At 40.3% G+C, this 14,574-nt stretch overlaps 1 protein-coding gene across 4 annotated transcripts in view; it reads right to left on the bottom strand.

Annotated features, from left to right (window-relative positions):
- Positions 1-14,574, bottom strand: part of Ripor2 (RHO family interacting cell polarization regulator 2) — a 219,050-nt gene that overhangs the window by 10,764 nt on the left and 193,712 nt on the right. For all 4 annotated transcript variants that reach the window (XM_074082762.1, XM_074082761.1, XM_074082763.1 and 1 more), the window contains 5 exons: positions 12,770-12,938; positions 9,335-9,470; positions 7,972-8,133; positions 6,557-6,715; positions 3,810-4,012 (listed from right to left, as the gene is read on the bottom strand). In XM_074082762.1, the coding sequence (XP_073938863.1) occupies positions 3,810-4,012; positions 6,557-6,715; positions 7,972-8,133; positions 9,335-9,470; positions 12,770-12,938 (829 nt within the window). The remainder of the gene's footprint in view (positions 1-3,809; positions 4,013-6,556; positions 6,716-7,971; positions 8,134-9,334; positions 9,471-12,769; positions 12,939-14,574) is intronic.

Below are 14,574 nucleotides of genomic sequence, written 5' to 3'. Positions count from 1 at the left end.
TTGCCTGTTCTGAATATTTCATATAAGTAGAAGCACACAGAACCAAAAGAACCAAGGAGACTGCCTCTGAGGTACTACCTACCACCAACTGCTCCCAACTCATGTTTTCAATGCTCCAGATCTCTATCTAGCTTTTCATCCCTGCTCAGTCACTGTTAGACTGCAACCATGCCTGAGAAGAAGGGCAATTTAAGTTGCGTTCAGCCACACAGGTCTTGGAATATGTGGTTTGGGTAAGGGTTAAACCTTTGATTGTTGTTAAACCATCAAGGTGCTTAGGAGGGAGCTAAAGAATGGCACAGAGGAAAAGAGAGCAGAATCCTGTGTAATATCACTTTGTAATATTAACAAGGGCTGGCCCAAAGGGTAAAAAACCAATAGATGGTATGTAAAACACAAGTCATAATCTAATTTGCTTTCTGTATTATTTCTGTCCATCCCATATCAGGGACACATACATTGTAAGCATACGTATAAATACATATGAAAATGTTCATTCATTTGTTTAGTGAATAACCAGATACTTATGTGCCAGGCTAACATGCCAGGTGACAAACCTGTCTATGTTAGCTTCACAGATGCTACCTGACTCTGTTAGTTCCATATTAGAAGGTTAATTTCATCCCAGAGGGGTTTCTTTTTTTTTTTTTACATTGTCTGGATTCTGCATTTTATTTATTTATTTTTTTTAGCATTTTGTTTTATTTTATTTTTTTTCTTTTATTATTCATATGTGCATACAAGGCTTGGGTCCTTTTTCCCCCCTGCCCCCACCCCCTCCCTTACCACCCACTCCGCCTCCTCCCTCTCCCCCCCACCCCCTCAATACCCAGCAGAAACTATTTTGCCCTTATTTCTAATTTTGTTGTAGAGAGAGTATAAGCAATAATAGGAAGGAACAAGGGTTTTTGTTGGTTGAGATAAGGATAGCTATACAGTGAGTTGACTCACATTAATTTCCTGTGCGTGTGTGTTACCTTCTAGGTTAATTCTTTTTGATCTACCCTTTTCTCTAGTTCCTGTTCCCCTTTTCCTATTGGCCTCAGTTGCTTTTAAGGTATCTGCTTTAGTTTCTCTGTGTTAAGGGGAACAAATGCTAGCTAATTTTTTACGTGTCTTACCTATCCTCACTCCCAGAGGGGTTTCTAACATGGCATTGTGCTCATTGAAGATGATAGTATTTCTCAAATGCATGGTTTATGAGTCACACTGTCCCTTGAGCATGAGGACTTTGAATGGGAACTTGGGATGCATAACTCAGGAAGGTATTTGACATTTTTCTGTGCCATGTAGAAATACACCTTCTTACAAAACAAGTCACACATTGCTCGCTTTAGTTTGAGCAGCTGCCAAGAAACATAGCTTCTGTGACACTACAATTGATGATTGTTCCAGGAAGTAGACAGAAGGAGCCTGTGAAGCAAGAAGTTCCCTGTTACAATACAAGGCTATCTGCATCGCCTCTGTAAGTCCTAGATGACTAATGATGCAACAACATCTCAATATCATAGTACAATTGGAGAAGAGTAGATATTTCCTACTTGTCTGGATCAGAGGGAGAAAATGTAAAATAACAATCAACACACGCCACTTTCACTTTGTTTTAATAGCTATGGTTCTTAAAGCAAGTTTCAAGGCTTATAGGTACTAACAGCTCCCTCACTCAGGTATTTCTGTATTGCTTTAGCTCTTCCTATCTTGTTTTGAGAATTTAATGTGCTATTAAAAAAAGCCAATTTCCCTGCCACCAAAAAACCCCCCACTAATGTTATAGAGAACAGAGCAGTGGTTGCTAGGAGTAGATGTGGGGGACAATATGACTATAACGGTGTAGCATGAGGGAGATTCCATGGGTGTTTTATATACTGTTTGTGATGCTGGTAACACAAATTTTTGAATATGTTAAAAATTCATAAATCTCAAAGGTTAAAATTCAGAGACTTGTATACCAATGAAGAAAGATTTAAAAATAAAACAGAAAATTTAAAGTGCAAACAAAAAGAATTTAGTGTACTAACTTTTGCTATTCTCTGTAAGAAAAAATAAGAGTTCAAGCTTTTAAAGGGGGGCGGTCACATATTTCTAGGTAATAATCAAGATTCTACCACTTAACCAGTGCACCATCTTAGCTAATTGTAACTCCTTGGAGACTCAGTTTCCTCATTTATAAAATTGAGTGTAACAATATCCACCTTGTCAGAGATAAGACAGCCACATGATTCAGCACAATGCCTGCTGTTGAGTAAGCACACAATAGTTGGCAATTATTTTTTCTTGTTTTTTCTGAATAGATTGGAAACTCTTCAATGGCCGAAACTATTTTTCCCTTTATTTCTACTGTGTCCACAAAACCCTCCCAACAGAAATGAATGTGAGAGAAATAAACGTGATAGTCGGGTTGGAATAAAAGAGAGCATTTAGACTGTGGCTTATGCTGCAAAGTAAAAGGTACATACCGAAAAGCAAAGGAGGGTATGTCCTAATAGTTACTCTGCAGGCATGCTCTAACACTGGTGCCTTGTTAATGACCAAAGATTATCTCAGTCCTGATCATGGAAAACTTCGCACATTCAGGTATGTGTATATGCCATCAGAAGTATTTGTACCTATTTAATTTCCCTCTCTTTTCAGTAAAAGGTGAGAGTGATTGGTCCATAAAGCAGCCTTTTGACTTAAATTGTCTGAAAGACCAGAACTAGCAGGGAAGAACAATATGGAGTTCACCCTCTTGGGCCAATATGTTATTAGAATGGAGAATCTTGTCAGGAGTACACAACATCTTAGTATACCTTAGAAAAGGTAAACAAGCATTTCTCAGGTATTCAACATGTGATCTTTTCAAGGACAAGAAGGGACCTTGTTTAATTTTCTTGAGCTGATATGAATTCTGATGTTAATTTTTGGAATGATGTTCACATTGTGAAGGGCTCCCAGGTGCTTGAACTGCAGATCCCTATTACATCTGGGTGGTAGCTAGATCAAAGTTGAGATGTACATTGCCTACTCTCTAGCAATAGGAACCATGGGTGTTTTATTTTTTTGGCAGCACTGGGGTTTGCACTCAGGGCCTCATACTTGCTAGACAGACACTCTTACCACTTGAGCCACTCCACCAGCCCTTTTTTTTTTTTTTGATGGGTTTTTTTAGATAGGGTCTCGTGAACTATTTGCCCCAGCTGGCTTCAAACATGATCCTCCTGGTCTCTGCCTCCTGAGTAGCTAAGATTACATGTATGAACCACTGGTGCCTGGCTAAGAACCACGGTTTTTAAGATTCAAAATATCCTAAGATTTTTCACCCAGTAGTTGCATGAACTGACCCCAAACTATGTATAAAAAGCCTAAATGCATACACATATGCACTAATCTACACATATATTCACCCAATATTTTTCACAGTTGGAAACTACTCAATAAGCCCCCTCAATATAGTAAAGAATTCATCCATAAATATAATGAAGGAAGTCTATATGTTCTGGCATAGAAAGAAAATAATCACAATATACAGCTGACTTACAAAAATCAGTTATGAAACAGAACAGTATGATCTCATTTAAAAATATAATTATATATTCTAGAATATATAGATAAAATCTAAAGGAACAGACTCTAAGTTATTAATGGTTTTCCCTGGAAGTTGGATTTACAAGGCACTTGACTAAATTATATTTCTGTAGTTTTGTCTTATAGAGTATATATTACTAATAAGGAGAAGTTTATTTTTTATAAAAGAATGAATACTAAAATGTGAATAGAAGTGATAGAAATTTACAGAAGCTTCTGTAAATTCAGATGATGCAGTGTCCTACCTTTTCCCTGAAATGCTTATTTTTGGAGGCTGCTGCCAAGTACAGTGTCACAGCCTCACTAACTTCATTGTCCTCTCTGGTCAACAGCAGAGCCAGAGTCCTGAGAACTTCTTGCTGGGCTGGGAGGTTGCTGGGAGCAAGGCTGTTCATGGTCTGCAGCAGTTTTTCATCTCTTAAGGATTGCAGAGTCTGAACCATGGAAACTAGAAGGTGAGAAGGAAACAGTTCATGTTCTGATAGTACAGCAACGAGTCCATAAAAGTAGAAGCATTTCATGTATATTTTCACTGAAAGTATATACATAGTAGACCAAAGTCTATGCGAAAAATTAGTCTATGATAATTTGAAATACTCAAATTAGTGAGAAAGAGAACACAGAGTTGCAAATCACAGGGGGAATGGCTGCAAAAAATAACATGCAGATGAGTTAAATAGTCCAATGCAAAAACACACAGGGAAGAAAATATAAAGAAACATTTTCTACAGTCTTCCTAATACAGACAGCAAACACAGCTTTCCTTCTGTCTTTTAGTTGTAGCTACCTGGCAAAACACTAATCCTTGGTGAACCCAAATCTTCACTAAGGTGAGATCCTGACAGTGAATTGATTGGACTATAGAGACAACATGATAAGCAGTGGGGATTTGAGTCACATTGGGACAAACTGGCCCTGTAACCTGAATAAGAAATGTATTCACACCCCCAAGGAGATATCCACCATGGACATCCACTAGTTATAAAAACACTAGAGGAGAGTGAGTCTGGTCAGTCCCAGAGGGAGAAGAAAAGCTAAAATTCAGTTTCCATTAAGGGAGAAATATCCTCTATATAGCAAACAAATTTGTATATATGGATTTTTCTTGCTTTAATTTCTATTTTCCTTCCTGTGGATATTCTGTTAATCTCACTGCTTTGTAAATACCTCAGTGAAAACCCTCTGGAGAGAATTATATTAAAACAGCTAATACACAAATTGCAGAAAACAGCCTAAATGTTTAATGGTGCAACTGAATACATGAATATACATTCAAATATAGGGATCTTATAAAACTAACAAAATACTTTCAAAGGATATTTTGTAACATGAAACATGCCTAACTAAAAAACAGGACATAATGCTCTAAAAAAAAGACTAACCACATCCAGGTGCAGTGGCTCATGCCTATAATCCTAGCTCTTGGGAGGCAGAAATCTGGAGGATCGTGGTTCAAAGCCAGCCTGGGCAAAAAAGTTATCAGGACCTATCTTAACTGATAAATTGGGCATGGTAGCACATGACTGTCACCCCAGGCATAAGTGGCAGGGTAGTGATTTAGGCCATCCTGGACAAAAACGGAAGACCCTGTTTGAAAAATAACTAAAGCAGAAAGGGCTCAAGTGGTAGAGCAGCTACTTAGAAAGGCCCTGAGCTCAAATCCCAGTACTACTAAAAAAAATTAAATAATAAATAAAACAAATATAAAGTGCACCAATATACACGGAGTAATACAGCTTTTTATTCTGAAAATTTATTTAGACTGTGACACATTTAGTATCAAGAAATGCAAATGTCATAAAACGAGACTTTGTGGTCATGAAAAAGGGGTTCCCTGCCCAGGCTTTCTCTTCCGGGTCTCCTAGGCCAGACCTGCCCTTTGACGGGTTATACAGAGCGGCCCATGCTCCATGCTGAGTGCAGGGATTTTGCTTCTTCACATGATGCCCACCATCCTGCTGGCCATATTGCTGCAGGTTTAATGCTCTTGGAAGAGCAGGGCTGAGCCTCAGTCTGGGCCACACAGGATGCTATTGCTTGGGGCTGTGCCCAATCCTCAACCTGGCCCTGGAGCACACACCTCTTCCTCCTGCCCCTTTAACCTGCATTGTCAGGCTCTGTGGATTTATAGAGCACAAACCTAGAAGCCAGCCACCAGCCCCTCACTGCCTGGCTTTCCCAAAGAAGTTTTCTCTCTATTCAAATACTCTGTTTCCAACATCTGAGGTCCATATGGAAGGGCAGTTGTGAGCCTTCATCCTGCTCCCTACACTGGCCCGCACCTCCCTCCATGGATATTCCACCCTGCGTTCACTTTTCCACCTGTCCTACTTTCCTTTCCCATGTCTCACTCAGCCTTTTTTTTAAAGCTGACTTCTGCCTGTTATTACTATTATTAATTGGTAGAAGTGGGGTTTGAACTCAGGGCTTCTCGTTTGTAAAGCAGATGCTCTATCACTGAGCCACACCTCTAGTCCATTTTACTCTAGATGGGGTCTTGTGAACTATTTGCCTGGTCTAGCCTCAAACCATGACCCTCCTGATCTCAGCCTCCCAAGTAACTAGGATTATAGACTTGAGCCCCTGGCACCTGGCATCTGTCTATTACTAATGAAAACTCTATCACAAAAGATAATATAAAACAGTATTGCCCGTAGTTCTGATCCTACTAATATATTAGTAATGGAAGAAATTTACAGTGAAATCTTAAATCATTTGCCATCTTCCTGTTAATGGTGTACCTCTCTGCTGGATGACCCAGGTGCCTGGCAAATCATTGTTTTATTAATAAGAAGCTTACTAATGTTAAAGGTCCACAGTCATTGAAATAGCAAATCTCAGCTCCACTGTGGACTTAGAGGAAGAGAGAGAGACAGACAGACAGAAACAGAGAAAACAAAGGCTACCATCACTAAAAAAATCATGATTTAAAGGAGCAGAGGTAGCTCCAAACTGAACCACCACTACAGTGTGACAAGAGAACATGTACTACCTTGCCTGGCCAGCTGACTCAGGTAACTCTCCAGGTCATTCACACCATGGCTGGTAAAGTAACTGTAATACTGGAAAACGGTGACAACTTCTGAGGAAAGGCTGGAGGAAAGCAGAGGCTCAGTTCGGTCCAGAATTTGGGACACCAGGGTTCGAAACACTATTTGGAAAGGAAGACATGATGCAGTTCAAGAAACATGGTCATTCATTAATCTTTTATCATAGTACATGTAAGATGGGTTGATATGTGTAAAGTGAACTAGCCTTCAGGTGGCTTTTGCACACATACACACCTGTGCAATTTAGGGCAAGATCTGGAAAACCACCAGCACAGATTTTCCTGTGACCCTTCCCAGTCTGTAGTTAACCCCCCCCCCACCGTCCACACACACACAGCATAAGGGAAATATAACTTGACTTCTATCAGCATATATTTATTAGTTTTTCTTGTTCTTGAGCTTCATATAAACAGAATTATTCAGTACATATTCTTTCTATCTGGTTCCTTTTCCTCAACAAACTATCTATGAGATTCATCCAAATTGTAGAAGCAATATACTCTTTTTCAAAGTGCTATATAATACCATATGATATGATTATATTATAGTTTATCCATTCTTTTCTTGTGGGCATTTGAATTGTTACCAATTTTTGACTCTTATGAATAAAGTTGTAAGTCTTCTTATACATAAACTTTCTTGTGAACATAAACACTCATTTTCTCTTTCTATATTTAAGAGAATTGCTGGATCATAGGGTAGGAGTGTGCTGAAGTTTAGTAGAAGCTGCCAGTTTTTCCAAAGTGGTTGTACCATCTGACACTCCCATATTGGTGACATTCAATGGAACAGTTAGTCTCTGTATCTATGGGCTCCACATCTGTGGATTCAACCAACTGCAGACCAAAAATATTCAGGAGAAAAAATTTGCAACTGTACTGAACATGTACAGACTTTAAAATCTTGTCATCATTCCCTAAACAATACAGTATAACTATTTTTGCAGCCTTTCTATCACATTAGGTATTGCAAGTAACCCAGATGTGCACAGGGTGTATGCAACTACTACACCATTGTATATAAGGGACTTAACGTGTCCACAGATTTGGTTATCCATGGGGGGGTCCTGGAAACCATCTCCCACAGACACCAAGGGACAACTGTACATACCAAATAACAATATAGACGCACAGTACTTTTTCCAAAGTCACTGCTGATATTCTGAATTAAAACATGTTCAATACCTTTCTTTTCTTAAATCTAATTGAGTAGATAATGCTTTCCCTGGATAGCATGCCTTTCTTTTACAGGGCTGGCTTTTTGTGTATCCCCCACACCCAGGCAAAGGTGGGGGAGTCCCCACCAGCACTACTGTTGCACAGAAGGACAGAAACTCTTGACTACTGCTGTCCCATACCTGGGTCTGCAAGTCCTGGGTATTCTTTGTCCATAGTTCTAGCAAAGCTGGCCTCCAGCTGCTTAATCACTCTGTCAGCTGAGCTGTGGTAGACACCAACCGGGCCGCAGCACTTGGTCCAAAACGACAGCAAAGGCAGCTTTTTGTGAAATTCTGGTATAGCTGGAAAAGAAGGGCAAGTCCCATCCCGCAACATGAGTTAGGAACGAAGTAGATGAAGAAAGATGTGCACGGGGGTGGGGATGGGGGAGGCATCACCAAGTAGCTTCTTAAAAAAGACCGGTTTCTAATCAGAACTACTGTAAGATTCCTCTGTGATTAGCAGATGGTCCAGAGGACAAAGAAGTAATGGGGAGAAATTCATTCTGCCCCAGGGGCAAAGACAATGCAGCCAAAACAGGGCTGTTTGCTTATAGTGACAGAAAACCTAGCAGTTTGTCCTTAGAAGACATCCATGTATCTCATCTCCCCTAACTTTATAGCAAAACACATGCAGAATCAGAGACTCAATCTTCAGAAGACCTTCCTAAAGGGGATAAAGTGTAGCAGTGGTGGCTGGAGGGGTTTTTCCTCCTGCTCAGGCAACTTTCAGGTAGTGTACAGTTACCATCACACTCATATGGTAAGGAGAGGACAGGGCACAAGTCACTCGCAGCCTGAATGGCTCCCTTCTCACACCTCTCGGGGACTTGCTAATGTCACCTGTTCCTAGCAGGAATTGACACAAGAGGCAGAAATGCGCAGGGAGATCCCAGAGGGAGTTTTAGGCTCAATGACAGATTACCTAGAAGACACTTAGATCTGATACTAAAAACAAAAACAAAAACAAAAACAGAAGTTCTTGTCTTTTAAAAGAGCCAGCACCCAGATCACACAAACTTAAAGGCATCTTTCCCATCTCAAATTCTGCCTCTAAAACTCTCAGAAACTGGGACTGTCCTGGAGGCCTTTGAATCCATACACTTCCACCTTCCCAAGACCTTCCCCTTGAACAGTCAGCTGCTATGGGAGTCATGTCAGCTGACTCCATGGCAAGACAACAATCCTGATTATCTGTCCCTAAAGGGAATCTCACCAGCAAAAGATGTCTGAAAGATTCTGCCTGGAGGTGGATGTTGTTTCTGCTTACACACTAGTGTCTAACTTCAGAGGCCAAGGCCCTACAGATAGAGCTCTGTGTCTCTGGCTAGCCTCAGAGGCTGACACATGGCCTTAACAAGCCCATAATATGGAAACCTTACCCTATTCTAGGGCTTCAGAATGCTCTTCTGTTTTCCTGATGAAATGGTGAAGAGGCACAGACAGGGACTGGGTGCGTATGTCATCATTTACAGGCATGGTGGTGTAAGTAGCAGTGGCTTACCTTCGATGACAGAGCTGATGTTGCCTATGTTCTCATCACTGACTGCTGCGAGTTTCCCCATCACTTGGATCTGCTTAGAAAGCTTCTCTAAGAGATTTCTTGCCACAAATGGGGTTTTGCTGGAGAAAACAATTTGCTGATGAAACAAACAAAAAAACCACCATTTTAATTGCTGTCAATAGAACTTTTCCTCCCCAGCTGCACACTTCCTGAAAGTGTAGTGATAATAAATGAACCCATGCAGAGCTCTTGGTCCAGCCTGATATATTCCTCATTCCCTGCCATAAATCAGATTTGTTTTTACTGCTGCAAACTTTTGTCGTAGCTGGGAGTGGTGGCTCACATTTGTAATCCCAGCTATCAGGAGGCACAGATCAGGAGATCATAGTTTGAGGCCAGCCTGGGCAAAAAAAATTAGTAAGACCCCCCCCCATCTCAACCAATGATCCAGGTATAGTGAGGTATGCCTGCAATCCTAGCTACATGGAAGGCTGTAGGTAGGAGGATGGCAGACTTAGGCTAGCCCTAGGCAAAAACATGAGACCCTACCTGAAAAATAATAAAGCAAAAAAGGGATGCTTAGGGTGTCACTGACATGGTAGACCTCCTCCTTAGCAAGTGTGAGGCTCTGAGTTCAAATACCAGTTACTACCCCTGTTCATGAAAAAAGAAACTTTCTATGCTTGTATACGTTCTGGAATTTTCTCAGTAGTAAAGCAGCAAGTTATTGTTGCCTTTCCAATTACATCTGTGTGTGTGTGTGTGTGTGTGTGTGTGTGTGTGTGTGTGTGTTAAATTTGTGATCTTCCTGCCTCTGCATCCTGAGTGCTGGGATTACAGGTGTGTACCACAATGACTGTCTCTGCCTTTCCTTTTATGTACTGTAAGTCTGACTTTCCTCTTTGAAACTTGAAAGGCTGTGTTTGGCATGTAAGCAGAAAAAGATTTGTTTCTAGGAGCAGTAATTTTTCACAGCATAGTTTTATTTTCTTGTTTTCAAGCTGAAAATTAAGAGCAGATTGTATAATAGTCATAATTGCAGTCAGAGCTATCTCATTATAATTAAAGAGTGCTTACTCTGTACCAGGCACTGGTCTGAGCCCTACTCATTTATTATATAGATTACTTCTCACAATGACTCATGACATGGGTCTTATTGATTAGCCCCATTTTACTGATGAGGAAACTAAGGCACAGAGAGGTAAAGTAATCTGCCCCAAAGTCACGTGAGTAGTAAGCAATTTCACTTGTGTGGGGGTCACCAGAATAAGGAGGCTCGAGAGAGGAATGGACATCAATCACTTGCTGCTCGATGGTTCTGCTCCTTTCTATGTCCTTCAGAGACCTCCTGGTTACCTGGTAGCCATGGATGTGGGACACAGAGCAGTACTGCCCTGCTGTACTGTCAGAAGCATTTGGACTGTAAAACAAATGGCAGTACTAATGTCTTTCATGGAAATAAATGCCTTGGAAATTGTTTTATTTTACAAATAATTATGGCTATTGTGATTCTGGTAGAATGCTCATTTTTATCTTTCTGCAATTATGTATCAAGTGACTGGTACAATTATGTATCAAAAGTAAGCAAACTCACTGAGTCAGGAGTGAGTGCAAGTGAGAAATGAGGTCTTCATCTTTATATTCACCTCATTTGTTTTTCTAGCATTGATCTTCCCTACAAAAGTTTGTTATTTGGGTCATGGTGGTACATGTATGTAAATCCTAGTTATTCAGGAGATGGAGGAAGGAGGATCATGAGTTCAAGGTTGGCTTGGGCAAAGTTAGTGAGATCCTATCCAAACTAAAATACAAACAAAAGGGCTGGGGGTATATAGCTCAACTGGTAGGGTGCTTGCCTAGCAAGCTTTAGTCCCTGAGTTCAATCCCTAGTACTGCAAAAGAAAAGAGTTGGATTGTTATAATCATGGCCCTATCCTAGAAGGAAATACTGCACTGTCTATTGTGTGTCAATCAGTGTTTAGAAGAAACTTTACCCTTTCATGGAAGAGAATTCTCTGAGGTTTCACAAATTGGCTCCTTTATCTCTAAACAGTTAATGGGGGTTTGCTCAGCCAGTATCAGAATCAGCAAAGATCATTATAGAGCTAGGGAAACCATCTTATTCAAATGGCTGCTAGGTAGTGAAGGAGTAAATGAAAATCCTTGTCCATTTTGATCAGGAAAGACAATTATACCTTCTGCCAGGTTGACTGTCAGGATTGTGGTTTATAACTTCAACATTCAGCAGAAGATCTCAAGGGGATATTGGCTAACCCAGTGGCAAAAGGTACATTGCCAGCCGGTTTCCTGAGCATGTAAGTTGCCTGAGGCTCCTCTGGTGCAAAAGCATATTCCTTAATGTCTCATCATGTGTGCATTACCAAGGAAGCAGTGCCTGCCAGTCCCCTGCCCTTGCCAGGACTTTCTGACTCCTCATCCTGCCTTTTGCTTTTCAGCCAGCCCTACACTTGTAGGAGCACAATTCTTCTGTTTGTACCTTTCCTGCATGATTGATTTCCCCAAAACCATTATTATGTTTGTTTCCACATTTTTATTCTGTTCTACACAGCATCCAAGCAAGATGGGAAAAGAACAAGGTTGGGAGAAGACAAGCAACTACACAAGGAGGGAGCACTGAAGTAGATGCTTTGAGAAATTTTTTTTCTGTTAAGGAAGATTGAAAACTTTCTTATAACAAAAGAATTTCAAAACATTTGCCCCACTGTTGCAACATCTGGATGGTAGTGAGGTGTGGGGGTGCATGCTAGTAATCCCAATACTCAGGAGGCTGAGGCAGAAGGATCTCCAGTTCAAGGCCAGTTTGAGCTACATAGCAAGACCTCATCTCAAAAACTGCTACTACCACCACCATCAACAGCAACAAGCAAAAAGCAAAAGAAAAATTTAGGTGTCCCAAAGTGACAGCTAGCTGATGATGATGGTGTCCTAGAAAATTATTCTGTCCCATTGCTCATGAGAATTACTCACTCAACATCTGGGCAAATGTGATTAGATACTTTACTACTTCGCTCTTAGCTTTCCAGGTGGTAGAAAATGAAGCTATGTGACAGTCACATATTACATTTAACATGTATTCACATGTAAAATATTATTGCCTTTTAAATTGCACTTGTAGGTAGCAAAGTGTAAATACCTTTTTTTCTTAATCACCTTACTCTCATTTACTACCAAATGATTTAAAAGTGAGAGCTAACCATATTTTTCCACTTACCACCTTTTAAGGTTTAGAGATGTAGGTTTTAACATGGAAAACCCAGGATGAGGAAGGTTGGGCAGGCCTACCAGAGTTCTCAACTTGGTTCAAATCAAAGCAGTATGGTTCTTTTATTCCTGAATTCTCACTTCCCTGGCAACACTAAAAACTAAAAACACTAGCAAGTCAGGCTTCCTGACAAATGTGGTCACTAATCTCACCTGAACAAGTTGGGTGCAGTACTGTAGATGTCTAACGATGGTGATGTCTAGGCTCTCATTTCCTGTGGTCAGTGGGAGAGGGCTTCCTGCCACACTGGTCCCGACTCCTGTGTCTTCCGTCAGTGCTTCGCTAAGATGTCCCCTGGCTTCTGGGTGAACTGACCTGTAACTGTGAAGCAGGAAGGTGGGCGAAATATGAGCTATTTCTTTCTGTGTGCAAACCACAGGTCAAGTCAGCATGGTTGGTGTCAGGCCCCCAACAGCATCCACTGAAATCAGTCTTTCTCTTGCCTACTTTGAAAAGTAGAGATACCTTTCAAAAACAACTTAATTCAGTTTGGCTTTCAATTTGCTTAGTATTAAAAGACCATGCAAACAAATTGCTTCTAGAGTTCTCTGTTTACTTCTTAAGCACAATGAACCATTGATGAAGTAGTTTCCCTAAGAAATCTTTGAAACGTGTCCTCGTTTTTCATTTGTGGCACTTTCCTGCTCTGTTAACAGGGTGATTTGCCAAATTCTCTGGGATTAAACAGTCCTCTCTATTTGTGGTTTCCCAAGAGTAATACTATTAAGAAATAATCTGTCAAGGCCTTTCCCTTGGCCTCACATCAATCACTGCTTAAAGAAAAGGAAAAAGCAAAGCTGTGAAGCAGGGAGATGGGATGTTTTACTCCGGACAAAGGTTGAAAAGAGTGTTTGAATATGTAGAGCATAGCTCAGTCCTGTCTCTCACACTTTCTTTAAACCACATTGTGGCACTCTCTAAAGTTATATCATGATGGGCTCTTACACTAAAAATATTGGTTGTATGTGTCATCTAATTTTATTCTTAAATCTATATGCTCAGGAGGAAGGGGATAGTCTCATTTCACACTGGAAGGACTGACTAGCAGGGATGTTAATGACAGCGTCCTGGTTCATTCAGCTGGGCAGTTACAGAGCAACAGGGTGACTTTTGGCTTCTAGCCTCATGTTCCTGGGTCCACAATATAACAAAAAATCATGCACCAAAGCTTAGGAGCTTTGAGTGTTTTACTCTGGTTCACATTTGCCTCTAAGGAGAAAACCCTCAGCTTATGTCATGGCAGTTAACACATAATTACAACACACACACACACACACACACACATGCACAATACCTCTGATTACATACCATAAGACTGATTGAATTAGATATATTTAATATCAATGTTTAATACAATGTATAAAAGCTATGATGTTTTTACTGTCAAAATATTGCTTATAGCAAGAAGAAAAAAATTTAGATTGATACCTGATCTTGATACATCATGTTTGCTCAAGCTAACAAGTATACAGAAAAATTTTTGGCAAGGGACTAATTTACAAATTCAGTAAAGTTGGAAAAAAATCACAATGTAGAATGAAGAATTAAGTATTACATTCATTTCCTAGCTTTTACTTTTTACTTCCTTTTATTCCCAGTTTGCTCAAAGGATAAACTCTAATTTGTGTGTGTGTGTGTGTGTGTGTGTGTGTGTGTGTGTGTGTGTGTGTTTTAACCTAGTTTTATTTTGGAAAAAGATACCTTCTAGGAATAATGGAAACCAAAAACAATAGCACTTCCCACGGAGAGGTCTATAAGGTCGAACAGTCATAGCTTGTTGTAACTTAAAAACCTGTTTATGTCACCATTGTTGTATCAAAAGTAAAGGCCAGTAGGAAAGCCACCCTTCTTTGGGAACATGCTGGTGCATTTTTTCCCAGCAGGTGAATGAGGTATCCATGTTCATTGTGTTTGTTTTGCTTCATCTGACATCACAGAATGGATGGCTCTTAAAGCA

This window comes from Castor canadensis, chromosome 8, assembly GCF_047511655.1.
Source record: "Castor canadensis chromosome 8, mCasCan1.hap1v2, whole genome shotgun sequence".
NCBI classification, from domain to species: domain Eukaryota; kingdom Metazoa; phylum Chordata; class Mammalia; order Rodentia; family Castoridae; genus Castor; species Castor canadensis.
The sequence above is the reverse complement of the archived record's forward strand: the minus strand, read 5'-3'. Positions and strand labels throughout refer to the sequence as shown.